Source organism: Anolis sagrei, chromosome 6 (genome assembly GCF_037176765.1).
Source record: "Anolis sagrei isolate rAnoSag1 chromosome 6, rAnoSag1.mat, whole genome shotgun sequence".
NCBI classification, from domain to species: Eukaryota; Metazoa; Chordata; class Lepidosauria; order Squamata; family Dactyloidae; genus Anolis; species Anolis sagrei.
In genome coordinates, this window is record NC_090026.1 from 125,945,341 (window position 1) to 125,970,191 (window position 24,851).

General features: G+C 41.4%; 1 protein-coding gene across 1 annotated transcript in view; it reads left to right on the forward strand.

Moving 5' to 3' along the window:
• The window catches only part of MINDY4 (MINDY lysine 48 deubiquitinase 4), an 87,664-nt gene that overhangs the window by 51,036 nt on the left and 11,777 nt on the right, over positions 1 to 24,851 (forward strand). Inside the window, exons 13-16 of the mRNA XM_060782648.2 lie at positions 1,869 to 1,936; positions 15,851 to 15,914; positions 17,418 to 17,579; positions 24,401 to 24,581. Of these exons, the coding sequence (XP_060638631.2) occupies positions 1,869 to 1,936; positions 15,851 to 15,914; positions 17,418 to 17,579; positions 24,401 to 24,581 (475 nt within the window). The remainder of the gene's footprint in view (positions 1 to 1,868; positions 1,937 to 15,850; positions 15,915 to 17,417; positions 17,580 to 24,400; positions 24,582 to 24,851) is intronic.

Below are 24,851 nucleotides of genomic sequence, written 5' to 3' on the forward strand. Positions count from 1 at the left end.
TATATGACAGTTTGCAGAACTAAGCTGTAAAAACCAAAAGTCAAATAATGAAAGAACAGAACACAATAAAAATTGCAACAGAGTCCATTAATGTTAAGGAATAATTTTTCACAGCTGCTGTAACCAAACATTGTCCAACAAACTCCATTAAAAGCTCTTAAGAAGCTCTCATGTTGCCAAAAATAGGAAAACCTGCTTGTTGTTGTTGTTGTTGTTTTATGCCTTAACATTATTTCTGACATATAGTGACCCTAAGGTAAACATATTGTGGGGTTTTCTAGGGCTGAGATTATGTGACTTGCATTGTGCTTTCTTGGCCAAGCAAGGATTTGAACCTTATTTCCAGAGATGTAACCCAGTGCTCAAACAACTGCGCCATGCTGGGTCACTTTGCTTTATTTCTGTCCCACTGCTTTTAGGGCTCAAATCAGTTTACAATAAAGAAGACATTGGTATGCAAATTAAAGCAAAAATTTAACTAGATTAAAATATATTTTATTAATTATTCATACACATTTTAAAAAGTCATCTAGGCAAGGAAGCACATAAACAGGGAGTCAGTTAAGAGTATATCATTGCATCAGTACCTGGCTGTGCTCTGATGGTGGAACACACAAAGAAGGCTCTTCGCATGCCATCTCAGTGTATAGAAGGGCTCATTTGGGATTAACCCTAAATGTTCTAAAGATACCAGATCTTGGAAGTTAAACACAGTCAACCCTAGTTATACTTGGATGAGAGACCACCAAGAGAAAACAGATACTGTAGGCTATATTTTAGAGGAAAGAATGGGAAAAACCACCTCTGAGTACTCTGTGCCTAAGAAATCCCTATGCAATTCACGGGACCCTGTGCCCTAATCCCAGGAGATGTGGAAAGCTGTTTTGCCTTTAATTTTCTGCATTTCTAAATATGGGGCCTCAATGCGTTCGAATCCGGGGAGCAGCGTGAGCTCCCGCTGTTAGCTCCAGCTTCTACCAATCTAGCAGTTTGAAAACATGCAAATGTGAGTAGATCAATAGGTACCACTCTGATGGGAAGGTAATGGCACTCAATGCAGTCATGCCAGCCACATGACCTTGGAGGTGTCTACAGACAACACAGGTTCTTCAGGGTTAGAAATAGAGATGAGCACCACCTCCCAGAGTCGAACACGACTGGACTTAATATGAGGGGGAAACCTTTACAAATCCTTCTGAGCACTAAACAAGCCTTTAACCAAGGGACAGGAAGCTTTTCACGCTCCAGTTGTTGAAACTTCAGCTCCAAAAAACATGGCCTGGGGGGGGGGGGGCAAGGGTGTGTGTGGGAGTTGTAGTCCAGCAAAATGTATTGTTTGTCTTCCCTGCATGAAACCACATTGTGCTATGTGATACTGAAAACAGCCAATAATTTACAACATATCTTCAGGTTAGTACTTTTGTATTTGAAGAATGATGGTGAAATATTCTTTAAGAATAAAATTCACAATACAATAGAATTTCGCTTAACCAACCTTCACTCATCCAATGTTCTGTATTATCCAATGCTGTCTGCCTCCTCCCCAGATCCATAGCTGTTTCAATACATTGCAATGGTTTGGTACTAAATTCGTAAATACAATAATCACCACATGATGTTACTGTGTACTGAACTGCTTTTTCTGTTGATTTGTTGTAAAACCTGATGTTTTGGTGTTTAATTTGTAAAATCATAATTTGACGTTTAATAGGCTTTTCCTTAATTCCTCCTTATTATCCAACATTTTTGCTTATCCAACGTTCTGCCGGCCCATTTATGTTGAATAAGCAAGACTCTACTGTACATAGATTGTTGGTTGTTTGATTTGAAAGGTATCTAACCACCATGTCATTCCTCCCCACTTCCAGTTTGAATTCGGTCCATATGGGTGCATCCTTCTGACGTTGTCTGTGATATTGTCAAGATCCATCGATCGGTGAGTATTTTTGCATTTCTTCTGACAGGCGTCATGGGCTCCTAAGCCTCTGGGATGTAATGGGGAGATATATGACATAGTTGATGTTTCCATGTATATTCCAGCTCACCATAGATTAAGTTCTTTAGGCCAGGCTTTTTAGAAAAAACAGTCTGCCCTAGACCTTCCTCTTTGGCACGTCCACATTTGTGGTCTCAGATGTACAGTAATAATGTGCATGTTCCTTCCAGTCTGTACTTTTTTATGCACATTGCCAATCACAGATGGAGTGGGGGTCCTTTTTGAACTACAAGTCCCAGAACCCCTCAGCCATCATGGCCAGTTGCCAAAGATCAGGATGTGTTTTTACTCTCATATGAAAGCATGATGTTATTCACATCATAAGTTATGTACTTTTTATTCCAATTCTTCAGGAAGTATTTTTTGTACTCTCATACTACTATCTTAACAAATTGTGGGATTTGTAGTTTCATGAGGTATTTGGAATTCTCTGTAGGAGATCTGTAGAGCTTCACCCAGACATTTAAAGTTTGTACCTAGTGGAGTCATGGTGATAAAAAGTGATGTCAACATGCATAATTTGAAATAATTTGTGTATTTTGAAGGAGACCAAAGTGGCTGAAATGAATATGCAGGTATAACAACAGAGGCCATTCTATGCTGTTTATTTATTTATTTATTTATTTCCTGCATTTATTAACCGCCGCTCTCAGCCCTAGGGCGACTCGTGGCGGTGTACAGCACATAAAAGACAATTTACAATAAGCCAAGACAACAAAACTAACATATTACTAATACACAACATCTAATTATACTAAAATAATCCGCTCCTTCTTATCATGGAATCATAATCAATCTCGTAGTCGTAATCCATTCCGGTTGTCATTTCCAGTAACATAGCACTCAGTTGAATGCCATCTCGAAAAGCCATGTCTTCAGGCCCTTACGAAAGGCCATAAGGGAGGGCGCCTGTCTGATGTCAGCAGGGAGGGAGTTCCACAGCCGGGGGGCCACCACCGAGAAGGCCCTCTCTCTCGTCCCCGCCAAACGTGCCTGTGAGGCAGGCGGGATCGAGAGAAGGGCCTCCCCAGATGATCTCAAGGTCCTCGTGGGCTCATAGGCCGAGATGCGGTCCGCAAGGTACTTTGGGCCGGAACCGTTTAGGGCTTTGTAGGATAGCACCAGCACCTTAAATTAGGCCCGGTAGCAAATCAGCAGCCAGTGGAGCTGGAACAACAAGGGCGTTGTATGCTCCCTGCGTCCTGCTCCTGTTAACAACATGGCTGCCGCGCGCTGGACTAGCTGAAGCTTCCGGGCCGTCTTCAAGGGCAGCCCCACGTAGAGAGCGTTGTTCTTTAATAATCCCACACAAGTCACCAATGACCTGTGCCTGCCCCACCATTGTTACCATTCTGTGGATCCTTTCATGCACATTGATTAGATCTTGAACTCATTATCACCACCATATTGAGAAAAGGGATAACAATTAAATATTATCGAAGTCTTTGTTACAGATAGTAGGACTGGATCATGGCTGAGGCTGAGAGAGAACAGCATTCATCCTATGTTTTGTGGATAAGGGTACATCTATATTGTAGAATGAATTCCATTTGGCACCACTTTAACTGATGGTTCAATGCCATGTAATCATGGGTGTTGTAGCTTAGGGAAGCACCAGCCCTCTTTGGCAAAGAAGGCTAAAGACCATTAACAACTGCCACTCCCACAATTCCATGGCATTGAGATGTGGCAATTAAAGTAGTATCAAATTACATTCATTCTACAGTGTAGATGCACCCCTAGGACTCCAGATAATAATAATAATAATAAGAAGAAGAAGAAGAAGAAGAAGAAGCAGAAGAAGAAGAAGAAGTGTTAAAAAACAAAGTATGGATCGTGGATGTTGCAATCCCAGGCGATAGCGTTGAAGACAAACAACTGGAAAAGCTGACACGATATGAGGATTTAGAGATCAAACTGTAAAAACTGGCACAAGCCAGTCGAGGTGGTCCCAGTGGCGATCGGCACACTGGGTGCAGTGCCTAAAGGCCTTGGCCTGTACTTAAACACAATTGGCACTGACAAAATTACCATCTGCCAGCTGCAGAAGACCACCTTACTGGGATCTGCACGCATTATTCACCAATACATCTCATAGTCCTAGATGCTTGGGAAGTGTCCGACGTGTGATCCAATACAACAGCCAGCAGAGTGTCTGCTGTGAACTCATCTTGTTGTGTTTCAAATAATAATAATAATAATAATAATAATAATTCACTAATACATCACACTGTCCTAGACACTTGGGAAGTATACGACGTGTGATCCAATACAGCAGCCAGCATAGTGATCTTGTTTGCTGTGTACTGATCTTGTTATGTTTCTAATAATAATAATAATAATAATAATAATAATAATAATGACTTCAGAGAGAATAAAAAATACCTGGGAAATGACTCTGCCTGTTTGAGGGGGAGAAAACTACTCCAGGCCTTATCTGCTGTTTACATTAAGACAGCTTAATGAGATTTCCCCTTATCACTCGGGAGAACAAAATGCTGTTTTTCAAAGTGGCTGGCCAGCACTGGAAGGAGCAAGCTGTACTTTCTTAAGTGTTTTTTAATTGCACCTAGCATAATCTTCCCTTCAGCTTAGACAAGTGATGGAAGATAGATGCCTTCACTTTTTGTTGCACAAAAAATGTGTACCACTAAGTTTCTGGCACAGGTGGAGTGAGGGGCAGGAATCAGACATAGCTGGCATAGTTTGGAAAGTGTGTTGAGAAGCCTATGGAGTGTTTGCAGGTGGGTTCACATGTAGGCCAAATCGAAGTTGCCTGGACATTCAGGAAAGAATTGAGCTTTATTTATTGATATATAATGGTTTCTTTCATTTTAGTGAAAAACACACAATAAATAACACAAATACAGGTTGAGCGTTCCTTATATGGACTTTCAAAATACTCCAAAACCCAAAGTTGTTTCTATGGGTGGCTAAGAGAATAAGATAAGTAATATCTTTGTTTCTGATGGTTCAAAGTGCATAAACTTTGTTCCAAGTATAGAATTATTTAAAATGTATAAAATTATCTTCAGGTTTTATGTGTAAACAGCATACTTGACATAAATGAAATTTTTGTTTAAGCTTGGGTCTCACCTCCAGTATATCTCACAAGAGAAGTCAGCCATAGCAGAGCACCTGATGAACTAAACTGAACACAGCATATTATTTGAGAATCCAGAAATGCTGGGCACTCTAACAATCATCTTGTCAGACTACACAGAGAAGCCATTGAAACCCACAAGCATGTGGACAATTTCAACAGAAAGGAGGAAACCATGAAAATGAACAAAATCTATTTTTTAAAAAACCCTCTAAAATTAGAAGTGTAAATAAAGAACAACAGTCAAAAAGCAAGGTAATTCCCAACAAGAATCAATCAGGGCCAGCTAACACCTCCCAACAAAGGATTCCCCCAGGCAGGAAGCCATTCAAGGCTAATCAAGGTGGCCATTTGCAACATTCACACTTGCCTCAAGCAGACAAGAGTTCTTTCTCCCACCTTTGACATTCCACAGATATATAAACCTTGCTTGCCTAGTTTCCAACAGACCTCACAACCTCTGAGGATGGCTACCATAGATGTGGGTGAAACGTCAGGAAAGAATGCTTCTGGAACATAGCCATACAACCCGGAAAACTCACAGCAACCCAGTGATTCCAGTAATGAAAGCCTTCAACAACACATTATCTTTTAAGATTTCTTAGTCATAGCATGTGATATGATGAAACATGTGTATGCCTTTCTAAAATACATTTTGGGCCCTATCGTACATCCTGTTGCAATAATTATTTTGCATTTGGCCCCTTTCTCAAGATCACTTTGAATATTGATCCTGTCCTCCGGAGTAATTTGCAAGTGTAATAAGCATGTCCTTGATTCAATCATTCAAGTCACTGATAAAGATGTTGAAATATCACTGGGCTCAGGACCAAACCTTATGGCACCCCACTGGTCACTTCTGTCCAGTTTGAGGAGGAGCCATTACTAAACACTCTTATTCAGTTGGTCAACCACCCAACAGTAATGTTGCCTTACCCCATATTTTTTGAACGTTTGCAAGAATATCATATGGGACTTTGGGAAATCGAGATATGACTGGAAGATATAACTGCAGTGGCAAATGGCCACACAACCTCTACTTAAATGCCTCCAAAAGATGAGCCCGCTATCCCCAGGAGCAAACAAGTTGTTTGTTGCCAAATTCTGATTGCCTGGTGTTTCCACCAATTCTTTCCTATCCTGCCCTATAGATCAACAAGAGAAAAAGTCCACTTCACCTTTTGGACTGAGATGGTTCAAACGTGGCATTGAGTGTGTGGCATGAGAAATTTCTCCTGAACCCTGAATTCATTTTGAACATGCATTCCCTGTAGAGTAAAAATAACCATCCCTGCTTTGAATCACAAAGATTTCTTGAAACTTTTAAACTTTTCCCCTTCTGCTGTGGGTTACTTTTCAGAGGATGAGGAAAACAATGGGTGGTGGGGGTATTTTTGAAAAAAATAAAGAAAAAAAGGGTACATCTTTTTTAAAGCGCAGAAAAGAAAACAATAGCAACAAGAAAATTGCTTTGAGTGTCAGGAACACTGAAGGTCAACAAGAAAAGCTGCTTGGTCAATTAAACCCACTCTGTTCTAATCCATGGAAAATATGATTCTGTCTCATCCATCACGTTACCCCGGTCTCAATACTCAAGTCATTTTGAATTTGCAGCTACACTTACCTTCTTGAAAATGTCTCTGACTCGCTTCTAAACAGAAGTGTTTCTCTTAGCATTTGCATTCCACCATATGCTCAGTTGTGGTGCATTCCATAAGATGTAAGGTACACCTTTCTTCATCCAAATGATGTTAGCACTTCAGTATTCCAGATATATTGTCAATAGATCTTCAGGTGGCATACAAAGTGAGGGACAGGGATCAAGTCACACTGCACAGTAGTAGCACTATTATTTCACTTTAGCTGTCTAGTTTCATCCTATAGAATCCTGGGATTTGGAGTTTAGTGAGGCATTGACACACTCTGACTTGAAATTATACATTCTCTCCCTTATACTTGCAAATCCTTGGATTCCAAAGGATGAAACTATGGCAATTAACGTCGAAGTTAAAACAATGCAATCAGCCTTTGTTATTCATCCATGGGACCTGAGCATCCATGGATTTTGTTATCTACAGCAGCCCTTCTCAACCTGGGCATCGGAGGGGTCACCAAAGAACATCAGAAAACACAGTATTTTCTGTTGCTCATGGGGGTTCTACGTGGAAATTTTGACCTAATTCATCGTTGGTGGGGTTCAGAATGCTCTTTGATTGTAGGTGAACTACAAATCCCAGCAACTACAACTCCCAAATGTCAAGGTCTATTTCCCCCAAACTCCACCAGTGTTCAGATTTGGGCATATTGAATATCCATGCCAAGTCTGGTCCAGGTCCATCATTGTTTGAATCCAGTAGGTGAACTACAACTCTAAAACTCAAGGTCAATGCCCACTAGTATTTTCTGTTGGTCATGAGAGTTCTGTGTGCCAAGTTTGGTTCAATTACATTGTTAGTAGAGTTCAGAATGCTCTTTGATGTTAGGTAAACTATAAATCCCGGCAACTACAACTCCCAAATGACAAATGCAATACCCCCCCCCTCCCCAACCCCACCAGTATTCAAAATTGGGAGTATCAGATATTTGTGCCAAATTTGGTCCAGTGAATGAAAATACATCCTGCATATCAAATACTTACATTACAATTCATAACATTAGCAAAATGACAGTTACAAAGTAGCAACGAAAATAATTTTATGATTGGGGGTCACCACAATATGAGGAACTGTATTAAAGGATTGCAGCATCAGGAAGGTTGAGAACCACTGATCTACAGGGAGTCCTAGAACCTAACCCAAGCAGATCCCAAGAACTCACTAGAACTGTGTAGCATAGAGCAGCATGACATGAAAGAATATGGCAAGGAAATGTTAGATGATAGAATTGATTTTATCACCAGATTTCAAGACAAAACCAGCAATGGGGAGGACAAATGGACTAGAATCCTTCATCCAGATATGCTACTTTTTTGCTTGAAGGGCTGAGGTGGGTTGGAAAAGACATGGAAGCATATTTTAAAAGGAATCTGAATGTCTGAGTTCCCTTTCCCAAATAATCTGTTGAGCCACTTCATATGTGCTACTTTGAAAGCAAATACCAAAATTAAGCATTTGGCCGAAGTCTGAGCTGAGTTTACCCAACACATTTCTGACAGATGCTAGAATTGGCAGGAAGGTACCTTGAGGATGCCAGATAGGAATGTAACATCCCAAACAGCCCTGAGTCCTAGAAGGTCACCCTCATTTATACATTGCACCTTTTTGCCTTTGGTGCCAAACAACCGTCAGTTCTTGGTGGCAAGGACGGATGTCAAAACGGAACATTCTTTCTTTACTTTCGACTGCCCTGGCTTAAAGATTTCCCTTGTAATTATTTCAGATCTTTTTCCTCTGTACCAACCCATGTTCTATTTCGGTTCCTGACCCATAATTGTGTGTTTTGTTAATGTTTAACAGTCTGTTGCCATGAAGAAAGAGTGTGAGGTCAGCCACCGAGTATTGCTGTTTTCACCCCATGGACCAAAGAGTGCCAAACCTCACCACCTAGTTTTAAACATACAATGCGACTTTTATTTTTGTTAATGGCAAACAGGAGCAAAATTTACAGTAAACAAAGGGGCAAATCGCCTTTCTTATGCGTGTGTGTGTTGGCATTTTATGCAGAAGAAAATTGCTAATCTTGTATTTTTTGTTCATACTTTGGAACCAACAAGAAGCTATGAGAAACATTGGTTGCAGAGGTTCAGCAGCGTAGCTATGGAGCTTGCAACAAGGGCATTGTCTCCATATATTTCTCTATGCCAACAAAATTTCCTTTCAGTCCCTGAATTTTTTGGCATTGGAAGGGCTCTTTTATTTGCTACATTGCCATTCTCATGGTCACTATGCCTGCCTCTTTTAACCATATTTCTAAATTTTCTCAACTGAAAATTTCAGTTAATGCAATTCCTTTTCATACTGGAGGAAAAATTCATTGGGGGACAGAATTCTGAATAAAGGGAGAATACCCTCATTTTGCCATCCAACATAACTTAGATAAACGTAAAGGTTTCCCCTGACATTAAGTCTAGTTGTGTCCGACTCTGGGGGGGGGGGGGGGGGGTGCTCATCTCCATTTCTATCCCTACTAACCAAGAATGATGGGAGTTGTAGTCCTGTATCATAGAGGAATTCAAGGTTGTCCATAGATGTCTCCAAGATCATGTGGCCAGCATGACTGCATGGAGCACCGTTACCTTCCCGTAGAAGTGGTACCTATTGATCTACTCACATTTGCATGTTTTCAAACTGCTAGGTTGGCAGAAGCTGGGTCTAACAGCAGGAGCTCACCCCACTCCCCAGATTCAAACCACCGACCTTTCAGTCAGCAAGTTCAGCCGCTCCGCAATTTAACCTGCTGTGTCCATGCCCTCATTTTGCCTTCCAACATAACTACACCCCAGCCAAAGCTACAGATTGCTCTGTGTTGTCTATTCATATGAAAACCATGAGCAGATACCTGCCAAAATTGCATTAAGTATAGAATTGTGAAGATTCAGGTGTGCCAAGGGCAGATGTAAACAGCAGGTGTTCCTACAACCTCAAGTCTCCAGATACAATTCTCATAATTGACTTTCCTTTCTCTCAATCTCCATTAGTGAAATTACCTTTAAGTTGGCAAATTTGGGGGTTTCCAATATGCCTTATCTGAAATCAATTTGTTAAATCATCTCAATATTTATATCACAACATGTAAGCCCTAAAAGTTACCCCTACTGAAAACAATTTTTGTTGTTCTTCTTGTGTAGATCTCTTGAAATATTTATGCAAAGGCTGTTCTGTGACTTTAATGCATTCTATTTATGCATGTGACTCTGATCATCCCCACCAACCAAGAATGATGGGAGTTGTAGTCCTGCAACATAGGGGAATGCAAGGTTGGAAAAAGCTGATGTAAAGATCCTTGGGGCAGCCTTGCTGAGTAGAGATGGGTAGGATACGTTAGTGAAGAGACAAGAATACCACCACTAGGAAATGGGCACTACAGTAAGACCCCCATATCTGCGAAACCAATAAATGTAGTTTCACTTATCCATGGTTTCACTTATTCCCTTAGTGACTCTTGTCCAAGCTACACCCAAGTCTCCATTCCTCTGTTGTCCATCCCAGTGAAAATAATAGGGTTTGATATTATCCATGGTTTCACATAAACATATGAAATCCAGGAACGCGTCCCGTCTGGATATGGGGATCGTACTGTACTTATTTGGATGGACTAGTGCTCCCATATAAGGTGTATCATTGGTTATCAGTTCCCACGCAGCTTTCTGGAGGGGGTGCCTGTTTTTCCAGGTTGTGTGCATGCAATGGTACTTACCCTGGAAGAGGGAGGTTTCAGTCCAAGCCAAGCTGGCTATAAATCTTCCAGCCATGTCCTTTATGGCCACTTCCTCATGATGCGAACCACAGATGTTGCTTCTCCTTGAAACGTCTTGGGCAAAACGCAACATTCCCATACCCATTGAACCCAAGGATGGAATTAGAACTTCCTTCTATTGTGCAGATTTTGTGTCCCACAGCCCCTAATTGACGCATGTTGCACCAGTCAGGTTGTCTCGAGCAAAGCTTATGGGATTTCCATGGTGTGAATGTTCCTGGAGCTAAGAAATGGCCAGGGGCCAAAGAGGATTCTGGCTGAAACAATAATACCTTGGATGTTCCACTATTCATATTCAAATCATTCCTGAAAATGCTTTGAAATATTCATTCACCTAATCAGCATTAAGGTGTGGGTATGGATGAGATTGATCTGAGTGCAGCAAGTGGAGAATTGGGCAAAATGAAGGCATTGCCTCAAAAAAAAAATTGGGCCCCCCAAATGAAATATCCCACATTTCTGGCATTGTAAAGAGCCAGGTACCTTTAAAGATTGATACTTTGGTCCTTTCCCTTCCCCTTTTCTTTGGATGCGAACACTGTATTTCTCAAGGCTGGACTAAAGGTTTTTTTGTGGCAGTTGCTCCGAATTTTTGAGGGCATTGCCTAAGGGTCTCAGAGCATTCCAGAAAATTGAGTTGGACTTTGTTAAATCACAACCCACATATTAGAAGAAGTAGGCACAACTCCATCCTGTCTAGGTCCAGAAGCAAATGAAAGGCCAACTGCTATTCCATCCCAACTGCCATTGCCCTGACTTCAGAAAGACAGACATTGAATTTATCAGGGCTGGAAGGTGGAGTTTGTTAAATAGCCATATGAAATCTAGTATTTATTAAATCATGTCTTAGAATCATAGAATCATAGAATCAAAGAGTTGGAAGAGACCTCATGGGCCATCCAGTCCAACCCCCTGCCAAGAAGCAGGAATATTGCATTCAAATCACCCCTGACAAATGGCCATCCAGCCTCTGCTTAAAAGCTTCCAAAGAAGGAGCCTCCACCACACTCCGGGGCAGAGAGTTCCACTGCTGAACGGCTCTCACACTCAGGAAGTTCTTCCTAATGTTCAGATGGAATCTCCTCTCTTGTAGTTTGAAGTCATTGTTCCGCGTCCTAGTCTCCAAGGAAGCAGAAAACAAGCTTGCTCCCTCCTCCCTGTGGCTTCCTCTCTCATATTTATACATGGCTATCATATCTCCTCTCAGCCTTCTCTTCTTCAGGCTAAACATGCCCAGTTCCCTAAGCCGCTCCTCATAGGGCTTGTTCTCCAGACCCTTGATCATTTTAGTCGCCCTCCTCTGGACACATTCCAGCTTGTCAATATCTCTCTTGAATTGTGGTGCCCAGAATTGGACACAATATTCCAGATGTGGTCTAACCAAAGCAGAATAGAGGGGTAGCATTACTTCCTTAGATCTAGACACTATGCTCCTATTGATGCAGGCCAAAATCCCATTGGCTTTTTTTGCCGCCACATCACATTGTTGGCTCATGTTTAACTTGTTGTCCACGAGGACTCCAAGATCTTTTTCACACGTACTGCTCTCGAGCCAGGCGTCACCCATTCTGTATCTTTGCATTTCATTTTTTCTGCCAAAGTGGAGTATCTTGCATTTGTCACTGTTGAACTTCATTTTGTTAGTTTTGGCCCATCTCTCTAATCTGTCAAGATCGTTTTGAATTCTGCTCCTGTCCTCTGGACTATTGGCTATCCCTCCCAATTTGGTGTCGTCTGCAAACTTGATGACCATGCCTTCTAGCCCTTCATCCAAGTCATTAATAAAGATGTTGAACAGGACCGGGCCCAGGACGGAACCCTGCTTGTGGCACTCCGCTCGTCACTTCTTTCCAAGATGAAGAGGAAGCATTAGTGAGCACTCTCTGTGTTCGTCCACTTAACCAATTACAGATCCACCTCACCGTAGTTTTGCCTAGCCCACATTGGACTAGTTTCCTTGCCAGAAGGTCATGGGGGACCTTGTCGAAGGCCTTACTGAAGTCCAGGTACGCTACATCCACGGCATTCCCCGCATCTACCCAGCTTGTAGCTCTATCGAAGAAAGAGATCAGATTAGTCTGGCATGACTTGTTTTTGATAAATCCATGTTGACTATTAGCGATGACTGCATTTGTTTCTAAGTGTTTGCAGACCGCTTCCTTAACAATCTTTTCCAGAATCTTGCCCGGTATCGACGTGAGGCTGACCGGACGGTAGTTGTTTGGGTCATCCTTTTTTCCCTTCTTGAAGATTGGGACCACATTGGCCCTCCTCCAATCTGCTGGAACTTCTCCCGTTCTCCAAGAACTCTCAAAGATGGTTGCCAATGGTTCCGAAATGACTTCCGCTAGTTCCTTCAATACTCTGGGGTGTAGTTGATCTGGCCCTGGGGACTTGAACTCATTAAGAGCGGCCAGGTATTCCTGGACGACTTCTTTCCCAATTAGGGGTTGGATGTCCTCCAATCCCTCATCCACTCCATCTTGCTGAGGTTGAAGACTCTCTTTTTGTGAGAAGACCGAGGCAAAGAAGGCATTAAGTAGTTCTGCCTTTTCCCTATCCCCTGTCAGCATTGCCCCATCTTCTCCTCTTATTACAGCTGTTATGATTTTATTGATGTTAAAGTTTTTATATTGCAATTGTGTTTTTGGCGGCATTGAATTTTGCCTTGTAAACCGCCTTGAGTCGCCGGAAGGCTGTGAGGGGCGGTATAAAAATTCAGTAAATAAATAAATAAATAAATCACAGTCCACATATTAGAAGAGGCAGGCACAACTCCATTCTGTCTAGGTCCAGAAAGGTCAACGTCCATTCCATCCCAATTGCCACTGCCCTGTCTTCAGAAAGACAGAAGGAGAGGCACAGTTTTATGATGTCTAGACTCAAAGCAGGTGAAATGCCCTCCTGCCATCCCAACTGCCACTGCTTTTGCCATGGAAGAGGAGAGGAAGCAGTAGTACTTAGTGGACGCAATCCTCTCTCACATTGCCATCCCCTTTTCCTTTTGTATCATGTCTTAATTAGACAGCAAGCGTGAAGATAGGGAACTGTTTTGTTGTTCTTTTGTGCCTAAAGTGTATACTATGGTGATGCTATTTAAATTGATGATGATGGTAGTGATGTCTTGCCTCTCCCTCATGTTAGACAAAGGCTCAGGAGACCTTGTTGACCTTCCAGGTGTCTCTACATTGGTACAGGTTGGCGTGGAAGAGAGTCACCACCTATGAGCATTGTTTTGAGAACCTAAGATTGCACTCAAGCCTTCTTCCTATTTTTCCAGGAATCCCATCACTTCCTTTGGCTTCCTGTCTTACAATCCATCTTCCCACAATCTTTCTGTAATATTTTCAACAGGCAGGAAGGTTGGCTAAATGGAGATGTCCATTTTTACAAGCTGCACGATACACATTTGCCTCTGGACCTGAAACACTTGCATTTCATTTTGATGATCCTCTGGTCCTATTCTTGAGATTAGATTTTCTGATATAAAACCCGGGAGGGGAAATCAATTTTACTATTTGACTCTGCAAGCAGATATTCAGTCAAATCCCACTTAAACGCTGAATATCCCTCTGCAGTCTTGACTTAATTATTGCTCATGTATAAAATTTGTTTTCATTTCTTTTTAAGCAGTGGTGAAATAATAGGGTTGAGGCTTCAAAGCAAATAAAAATGCAGATCAGTTATACTGTGCATATGTCACAGCAAAAAACTGGAAACTGTTTTATAGAATGTCACAGAACATGGTCTAGAAAGAACTGAATATGTTTTTCAATGTAGGTCTGCTTCTTGAAAGCTTGAATTAGTCCAAAAAAAACTGCTGTTAGTCTTTTGTGAATTGCTTGGGGTATCATATATTTCAAAGGTACCACTTTTGCGGGAAGTTAATGGCACTCCATGTAATCATGCTGGCTACATGGCCTAGGAGATGTCTACGGAAAACGCTCTTTCCAGAGAGGAGAGTCTTGTATATGAAAACAACACTCGGATATCTTAAATAGCTAAATAAATATACCTATCTCATAATATGTGCTACTTGATGCCATTTTAGTATCATAGCAGCATCCATTGAAATTCTGATATTTGAAGGTTTTTTGAAGCGCTTGGAATTTTTTATGAAACGTGTCAATTTTTGGTAGGAAATTAATACTTTTATTTTGCTTTCAGCCATGATGTTTTATTGCATTGTGTGTTCTTACCAAGGATTTTGATGATTGTCATTGTTTTTGTAAACAAAAATATCCAATTTTTTTGTCCTTTTGGAAGGAGAACTCAATGTTGTATATGGTATGTGGGGACATCAGCATGTGATGTATCTGAAATTCTTAGGACTGGACGTTTGGGATTTCAGATACCTATATTTGCATAGACACATTATTATTATTTCATGTCAAAAGAATTGCATAAATAAGTATAAAACTGATTAAAATAGAGAGAGCACAAGCAACTAAATAATTTTAAAACAAAAACGGGCAACAGTAACCACATTGCCTATAGCTTTAAATTCTTCTTCTGTGTATGAGGCAGGACATTGTGGGCAAGCATACAAAGTTGTGGGCAAGCATGCGGAGTTGTTAGTTCTACTCCACAGTTGCACATGGTAGAAGATTCTTCTAGGTAGGGCCATTTTGCCAGGTTGTCTTTTGAACTGCCCGCTCCACTTCTGGGTCTGTTCAGGGACTTGAAGTTGCCCATTCTTGGTTTGCCTCTGGAAGAAGACCCTCGTGGGGAGACAACCATTTGGGATTTCCTGGTTTAGCTGCCCAGAGGGATACTCTTGTTGTTGCTGGAGGAACGTTAAGAAGAGTGGTGGTTCTTATGAAACTTTTCCTTGATTTGAGTCAACTAGGAGGGGGCTGATAGCCATGCAGTGGGTGGCTTTCACAGGGTTCAACCTTATTTCTCTCCCATTTAGCAGCAACTTCCTTTCGCACATCGGGCGGGGGGGGGGGGGGCAATGCCAGCTAGCTTATAGTTTGTCAACAGGTATAAGTTTAAGACATCCTGTGATTATTCAGCATGTTTACTTCAGACATACATAATGAGATATTTTAAATAAAAGAGCTATGCCTTAGCAAGGAATTAATTTTTGTTTCATATACAGTAAATACTGTACATATAGCCTGAAGATAATTTATTTTGTGTGCAACGAACTATCCGAAAGCAAAGGTGTCACTATTTCAGCCACACTTATGGACAATTTTGCATTTTGAAATATTTTGCATTTTGAATTCTGGATAAGGGATGCCCAACCTGTGCTTGGGAAGTGGCTCCTTAGGGAAAAAAAACTACATGGTTTTCTTAAACTTCACTTCTCCCACCCCTCTGTCTTCCAGAGTTCGTGGGGATTTTGATGTCATCACAAACCAGTTGATCGGTTTACATGGATACTGTTCACAGGTAAATACAGGAGACTCTAGAAAGGAGTTGTTTCATTAAGTAGTATGGCAAAGGGTGCGAGGGAACAACAGTGTTATTAAATAATTTGGTCACAGGAATTAGAAGTAGGCACCTGTACCCTCCCGTAAAATAGCATATGCCACTCATGATAGCTGGTGTAAAGAAAATAGTGTGTTGTGTTGTTGTTCTTGTGTATCTTTAACTCATTTCTGACTTGTGATGACCTTAAGAGGAGCCTATCACAGGATTTTCTTGGCAAGGTTTGTTCAAGGGGGTTGCCATTGCTTAGAGCACATGGGTTAAACTCAAAGCCCGCGGACTGAATCCATCTCGCCATGTCATTTGATGTAGCCCTCCAGATGCTGGACTACAGCACATTTATTCCTCATTATTAGATATCATTAAAGCTGATTGGAGTTGTGATACAGTAACATCTGGAAGGCTGCAGTTTGTTCTGTTTAGTCAGGTGAGTGGGGTTTGAATTGAGAAACAAGGCTTGTGGATATTTATTTATTTATTTATTTATTTATTTATGTACTTTATTTTTATACCGCTTTTCTCAGCCCTTAGGCGACTCAAATTGGTTTACACAACAATGCAGAATATCACAAAACAGTATAATGCAATTAAAACAGATTATAACATCAACAGTTAACAACAGTATAACAATCATAACGCCTCAACAATGAGGTCTATCTTTACAATGTCCTTTAACCTTTCCCCAACCTCAGATCCACAATGTCTGATGTGTTGCAATTCCCATTACCCCTAGTCTGCTTGGTGGATGATTAAAAATGATGAAATGGTTGGGTTGTTGTAGGTTTTTTCAGGCTATATGGCCATGTTCTAGAGGCATTCTCTCCTGACGTTTCACCTGTATCTATGGCAAACATTCTCAGAGATTGTGAAGTCACAACCTCTGAGGATTCTTGCCATAGATGCAGGCAAAATGTCAGGAAAGAATGCCTCTAGAACAGGGGTCCTCAAACTAAGGCCTGGGGTCCGTATGCAGCCCTCCAAGGTCATTTACCCAGCCCTCACTCAGGGTCAACCTAAGTCTGAAATGACTTGAAAGCACACAACAACAACAACAACAACCTTATCTCATCAGCCAAAAGCAGGCCCACACTTCCCATTGCAATACTAATAAATTTATATTTGTTAAAATTGTGCTTCATTTTAAGTGTTTTTTGCACTACAAATAAGATATGTGCAGTGTGCATAGGAATTCATTCATTTTTTTTAAATTATAATCCGGCCCTTCAACAGTTTGAGGGACTATGACCTGGCCCTCTGTTTAAAAAGTTTGAGGACCACTGCTCTAGAACATGGCCACATAGCCCAAAAAAACCTACAACAACCCAGTGATTCCAGCCATGAAAGCCTTCGACAATAAGATGAAATGGTTGTTCAATAATATCTGGGGAACTAGTCTAACGAAAGACTGTACTATGCTGACTTACTCCCTAGGCCATATAAATCCCTTTATTCTGCTTAAACTAGGAACTAGTCAACCTGCTCCTGACTGGAATGGCTGTATCCAATGTTTTTAATGATGTTATGGAGCTGGACTCTGGAAATGGTAACATTATGGTATTAAAAGGCATCGGGGGCCGCAGTGATGTTGGCTTGCTGTCTCTTTTTGAGCATTATGACGTCTGTCAGGTACGTAATATCAATGGGAAATGGAAAAATATTTCTAATGATTTCCTCCTCAGTACTTAACTCTTAGGACACTTATGCCAGTTGTAGCTTAACAAAGATATATAACTTCAGCCACTTTCTGGTCTAAGTTTAATTACTAGACCCATTGAAACACTGAAATGTACATAGGTCATGACATACCATTTAGCAGTTGATTCAATGGGACAAATCTAGTTGGGCCTCACATCACTCTGGCTTGGGAATCCAAAGTCCAAATGGCTTCAAATTAGCCAACAAAGTACCATTATTTTGTATGTAACTCTTTTTCAAGGTATTTCAAGGTACATCATCTGGGGAAACTTGACTTCACGTAAGTGACATAATGAACTGCAGCAATCCAAAGGACAAGTCAGTCTTGACTACTGTCTGTAATAAAACTCCCAGTGTGAAAGAGGCTAACTTATTGATAACATATGGAGTTTCTAAATCTTCAAGTATGCCTATAGCACATGGGGGAGACAACAAAAAGCCAAAGTGGGCTTATTTCTTCCATGGCTTGGTTCTGAAGCTAAGAGGGGGAAGGAGAAGGCTGTCTCCTTTCAACCACCGCTGTGTAAACACAAAAAAGCTCCGTAATACCCTTTTTGACCAATGTGTGTTGATGTTGGCTTGGCAGGAAAAAATGAATCCAAGTCTTTGGAGCTGTTCACTGCACACACAAACACTTCACTTCTCTGGCATCTCAGTTTAGATAGACTCAGCCCACACCGAATTAGCTTGTAGTAATGGAAACCAGGCATAGAAAATAAGTAAAGAGTACCATGAGGAGGTCTAAATGCAGTGTATAGAGAATGCACTGTGGAAGAATTCAGTCGCATTCTCCAGAAAACGTTCATCGTTCATTTCAAAATATTTACACTATTTTGTGTGCCTGTCATTCTGTCCTGGAGATCATCTGGCTTTTGGGTTTTATCATCTGGAGTTCCTAGGATTGAGTAAGTCAGTAGGTAGATTACTTCTTTTCCACTTATTCCTTGGGCCTAAAACTCAAAGTGGCTTATCAGAGTTAAAATAAACACAGATAAATTAATGTGACTAAAGGTATACAAAAATTATAGTATCGTTTGAATAAAAAGCCATTTAAAATAATGATTACTAAAATAACAAATATATCAAACAAATGCCTTATGAGTAATTAGTTTCCAAAGGTCTGTTGAAAACAAGAAAGTCTTCAATTCCCTACAGAATGATAAGAAAGTGGTCACCAACTTATTTTCTCTAAAAAGCATATTACAAAGCCCATGTGCAGCCATCAGGAAGATCTATAGGTAAAATGATATGGATGGGTGCTAAATACAGTGCCCATATCTGCAGAGGATTTGTTCTCACACTTGGTGTGTATACATGAAACTGTGGATAAAAGTGAACCCTTTTGCCATGAAGTCCAAAAGTACCATACAGTCATGCCTGAAGACCTAGAAAATGCCAGTTTAGTGAGTCTTATGAGAGGACAAGAATGGCATGTGGAGCCTTATGTGTCTGCAGACCAGAAGTAAGGGACCCACCAAACCGGTCCTCTTCGTAGGCCAGTAGTAGCAGTAATCGATTTAGTAAGCATGAACATTACGTTCTCCTTACAATCTCTAGAAAGACACCGTGATTTATTGTGGGACCGAGGATCTGGACTCTCTTCCGGAGTATTTTACCCATTTTTCTGTTTGCGCCAATGGGTCTACTCTAATGGGATCAACAGTGACATTCAGACATATGTTCCGTGGTGTGTTAAGCCTTACTTTAACTATTTACTTGTTTCTATGTCATTGGCATTCTTTGCTATCTTTCATTCCTTTCTTCATCTCTCCTGCATTTTGAAAGTGGTCATAAAAAGGTCTAATCCTATTTTTTCTTCAAATGTGGCCAGTTAATGTGAATAGTGTGATTTATTAATGGCAAACCCTTCATCCTCTTTGAAGCTGCCAACATTTTAAAAATTTTGCTCTGCCAAAGCCTGCTTGGTGCTCAATTCCACCTGGTGTTTTCTCTCCTCCTAGCGCTTGGCACATCCACTTGCCCTCTGGAACATCTCTCCCAGGACTATAACCTTTTATAACCAAGGCTAGCATTGGCTTTGCTTCTCTTACACATCCGGCCTGGATTAGAGACAGGGAAGAAAATAGTCAGGTGAAAAAGGGGCAGATAGACTTTCCTGCAGCAGAGAGTGAATAATCTGGAAGTTCAGTTTTATTTGCATTCCTTCTCTCCACCTCCTTCTTTTTAATGTATTCTATGGCAGCCATAGATGCAGGCAAAACGTCAGGAGAGAATGCTTCCAAAACATGGCCATGCAGCTCAAAAAAGTACTACAACACAGTGATTCCGGCCATGAAACCCTTCAACAATACAGGAAGCAGAAGTGTTTTTCGAGATGATGGGAATGTTTTGGATAGATCTGTTGTTGGGAAAACAGGCAGCGATTTTCGTGAGAATCGGCCAGGGATTGACTCTGAAAGAAATGTGGAAGAGCCATGAGGGTTACATGTAACCCAGTGTTTATGGATCAGAAGAGATAAAGTGAAATAGAGACAAATCCAGTGTTCCCAGAGACCAAAAGATAAATAAAGGGAACCCAGGTGTGAGAAAGAGTGATGCCATGGACAAGAGGGGGGATTCTTAAGGAATTGGAATCAGTATTTGATGGGGAGATCAACGTTGGATTTTCATGTGTCAAGTTTCCCGTCTTGGGAGTTCTGAGTTAGGAGTTCTGTTCTGTATTCAAGTTTAAGTTCCATGCCTCCTGTTTAGATTACAAATCTTCTTTCAAGTGTCAAACCTTGGGGATATAGTCAAGGTCAAGTATCAAGTCTTTGGATTATGGTCATGTTCATGCTTTCAAGCTTTTGGATATAACTTTAGTTTAAGTGCAAAAAACTTTGGATTACATTTTCTTGCTTTCGCCCAAAGTGATTTTTGGAATTCCTATTTCAGAGTTTGACATTCCTTTTGTTAAGCTTCTGGAAATCTAACTAATGGATGTATTTTGAAACTGTTTTTATATTGGGTTGTTGTAGGTTTTTTCGGGCTATATGGCCATGGTCTAGAGCAGGGGTCCCCAAACTACGGCCCATGGGCCGTATGCGGCCCGCCGAGGCCATTTCTCCGGCCCGCGCGGCCTGGCCTGGCCTGGCCACGCCCACCAGCCGCCACTCCGCCAATCGCGGAAATCCTCTGCTCGGGCCGCTCTGCCTCCCAGGTGGGTCCTCTGCAGAGCAGAACGGCTGGAGCAGCGGTTGTCCACGATTGGCGGAACGGTGCCGGGTGGGCGTGGCCAGGGAACGCCGACTTCCCTGGCCACGATCACCCACCGCTGCTCCGCCAATCGCGGAAATCCTCTGCTCCGGCCGCTCTGCCTTTCAGGTGGGTCCTCTGCAGAGCAGAGCGGCCGGAGCAGAGGTTGTCCGCGATTGGCAGAGCGGTGGTGGATGGGCGTGGCCAGGGAACACCAGCTTCCCTGGCTCCGCCAATCGTGGAAATCCTCTGCTCTGGCCGCTCTGCGTGTGTGGGAGGGAGAAGCCTCCCAGGTGGGTCCTCTGCAGAAGGACACCTTCTGCTCCGGCCGCTCTGCTCTCCGCGGCCACAAGGCGCCTCCTGCTCCACTCCCAGCCGTGCCGGGAGAACAAGCCCCCGCAGCGCCGCAGGTGAACTACAACTCCAAAACTTAAGGTCAGTGCCCACTAAACCCAGTATTTTCTGTTGTTCATGGGAGTTCTGTGTACCAAGACTGATTCCATTCCATCATTGGTGGAGTTCAGAATGCTCTTTGATTGCAGGTGAACTATAAATCCCAGCAAATACAATCCCCAAACGCCACCAGTGTTCACATTTGGACATATTGAGTATCAGTGCCAAGTTTGGTCCAGATCTATCATTGAGTCCACAGTGATTTATGGAGGCAGGTGAACTAAAACTCCAAACCCAAAGGACACTGCCCACCAAACCCTTCCAGTATTTTCTGTTGGTCATGAGAGAACTGTGTGCCAAGTTTGGTTCAATTCCATCGTTGATGGGGTTCAGAATGCTCTTTGATTGTAGGTGAACTATAAATCCCAGCAACTACAACTCCCAAATGTCAAGATTCTATTTTCCCCAAACTCCACCAGTATTCAAATTTGGGCATATTGAGTATTTGTGCCAAGTTTGATCCCAATCCATCATTGTTTGAGTCCACAATGATCTCTGAATGTAGGTGAACTACAACTCCAAAACGAAAGGACACTGCCCACCAAACCCTTCCAGTATTTTCAATTGGTCATGGGAGAAATGTGTGCCAAGTTTGGTTCAATTCCATCATTGGTGGGGTTCAGAATGGTCTTTGATTGTAGATGAACTTTAAATCCCAGCAACTACAACTCCCAAATGACAAAATCAATTTTTTGAGTGAAGGACATACATTGGGTTGTTAGGTGTCTTGTGTCCAAAATTGGTGTCAATTCGTCCAGTGTTTTTTGAGTTCTCTTAATCCCACAAATGAACATTACATTTTTATTTATATAGAAGTGTGGGTTTTTGTTTTTTGATTTTTTGGGGGGTTTTTTGCATTGCAAATAATATATGTGCAGAGTGCATAGGAATTCATTCATGTTTTATTTTCAAATTATAATCCGGCCCTCCAACAGTTTGCGGGACTGTGACCCGGCCCTCTGTTCAAAAAGTTTGGGGACCCCTGGTCTAGAGGCCTTCTCTCCTGACGTTTCGCCCGCATCTATGGCAAGCATCCTCAGAGGTAGCCCCAGAAATTCACAGCTGGGAAACTACCTCTGAGGATGGAGTACCTCTGAGGATGCTTGCCATAGATGCGGGCGAAACGTCAGGAGAGAATGCCTCTAGACCATGGCCATATAGCCCGAAAAAAACCTACAACAACCCAGTGATTCCGGCCATGAAAGCCTTCGACAATACATTGTTTTTATACGTATTATATACTCTTTTGTATCCTTGTTCATCAATGTTTGGGTGAAAAGGGAATCAAGTAGGCAGCTGGACTGCAACAATATCCCTGGTGTGTCACTTTACAACCTTGGGCAAGTCATATACTTTTAGGGTTGCTATATGTCTGAAAGGACTTAAAGGCACACAAGAACAAAATAAGACATGTTATAAATCAGATAGTTGTCTTTGCACAGTTTTGATCAACTTGCTTGCTATTTTCTTCTACTTCTTCCTTCAAACTTGATGAATGGAATTGTGGACAGATTTATTTCATTTCATATTCTGCAGTCCTTACATGTGCCAAGAGCCGGGCCTGTCTTTCATTCTTGCTACTTTTTGTGTAGCTGCAGGGAAAATCTAACCAGTCTTCTCAAGGTGTGAAATGGGTTTTAGAAGTTATGAACTGCCATGCTGGAAATGACCGGGTCATCCTGGTTTTGAAGGAAATTAATTTTACCACCACAGGAGGATGAAACAAGGCCAAACATGTGTAGAAACACCTCTAGTCGACTCCCCCTGAGGAGTTGAAAATTAGCCTGCCCCTTTCGAAGTGGGTTGACATTTTGCACAAAAATGAAAGCCACAGCTGAGATGCATGAAAAAAAATCTATATTAAAAAGGACGCTGAAATCTGAAGACCGCTGAATATCTGGGTCTGCCATCTTTTCCCAGCTGTGAACTTCTGTTTCGACATACATTAGAACGTTGGATAAGCGAAAATGTTGGATAATTAGAGATTTAAGGAAAAGCCTATTAAATGTCAAATTACATTATGATTTTACAAATTAAGCACCAAAATATCATGTTTTACAACAAATTGATAGAAAAAGCAGTCCAATACATGATAACGTTCTGTAGTAATTACTGTATTTATAAATTTAGCACCAAAACATTGCAATGTATTGAAACAACCGGGCAGGAGGCAGACTGTGTTGAATAATACAGAACGTTGGATGAGCGAAGGTTGGATAAACGAGAGACTACTGTATTTTTAAAAAATGGTCAGCTGCCATTTTGGGGGGACATTTGTATAGGCTCCAAACCAAAAATAAATTGCACAAAACCTCTTGTGGCCTCAGCCAGTGGAGAGAAATTTTTTGAAATCCTCTGTTCTTTTATGCAAGAATGCTATAAGGAAAGATTTGCATCTCTAGCCAGAATCCTATATGACTCACAAGTGCCGCTTTGACCATTTCCCAGAATGTTTTGCAGGCATTTGAGGCTGGTGAAAGAGGTTTATTATTTTTGGGAGATGTTTTTTTTAAAGACCAGACAATATAGGAAATTTTCCCTGAAGGAATAAAGTTTTAGAACCACTGCTTTAATTGAGCAATAGATGTAGTTTCACTTCAGAGAAATATGTTGCTATGTTTCTAATTTCACATCAAAAGACAATTCTTAAGAATTTATTTCTTCTATGTTGATGGGGCAGAAAAGCAAACAATTTCCATGACATTTCAAAACACTACCATGTGCATATGCTTAGGAAGGAAATCCTTCTGATATTATCTTCCCCCAATTGAAATCCACCTTTTGCTCTTTTTCTGACAGCATATTTATAACTTTGGGTCTCTGTTCACAATTCAAGAATTTATCAAAAACAAAAACAAAGCAAAAGTATTGTGTGGGACAATGGATTTAAAAATAGGGAATAATGAAGCAAGGAAGCAGAATATGGTCAATCCTTCCAGAGAGATAGAAAATGGTTATCTAAATAATACATTGAAAGAAAAGTATTCAGGTTTTTTTTTTTACCAATATAATATTTGAGGCATAGTGTATTAATTTAATCTTCAAGATATTTACTGATGATCAAAATATTTCCATATTTTTCACCCTTTCTCACTTTTGCTTAGGTTGGCTGTTATTTGAAGACCCCTAAGTTCCCCATTTGGCTCGTGTGCAGTGAAAGCCACTTCAGCGTACTTTTCTGCCTGAGGAAGGATTTACTTGGGGACTGGAGGACAGAGCGGCGGTTTGACCTGTACTACTATGATGGCTTGGCCAACCAGCAAGAGGAGATCTGTCTGACTATAGGTATGGAGACCAGCTTCTTTCAAGATTCTGTGAAGCCTATTGCCTTGTGGGTGTTGTGCTGATCAACACTCGTGAGGGAAGTCACAGTCCCACTCTATTCTGCTTTAGTCAGACCTCACCTGACAAACACTATGTCCAGTTCTGGGCACCACAATTCAAGAGGGATATTGAGAAGCTGGGAGGTGTCCAGAAGGATGCCCAAAATGATCAAAGGTTTGGAATCCAAACCAAGGAATGTCTTAGGGAGCTGGTTAGGTTAACTTGCAGAAG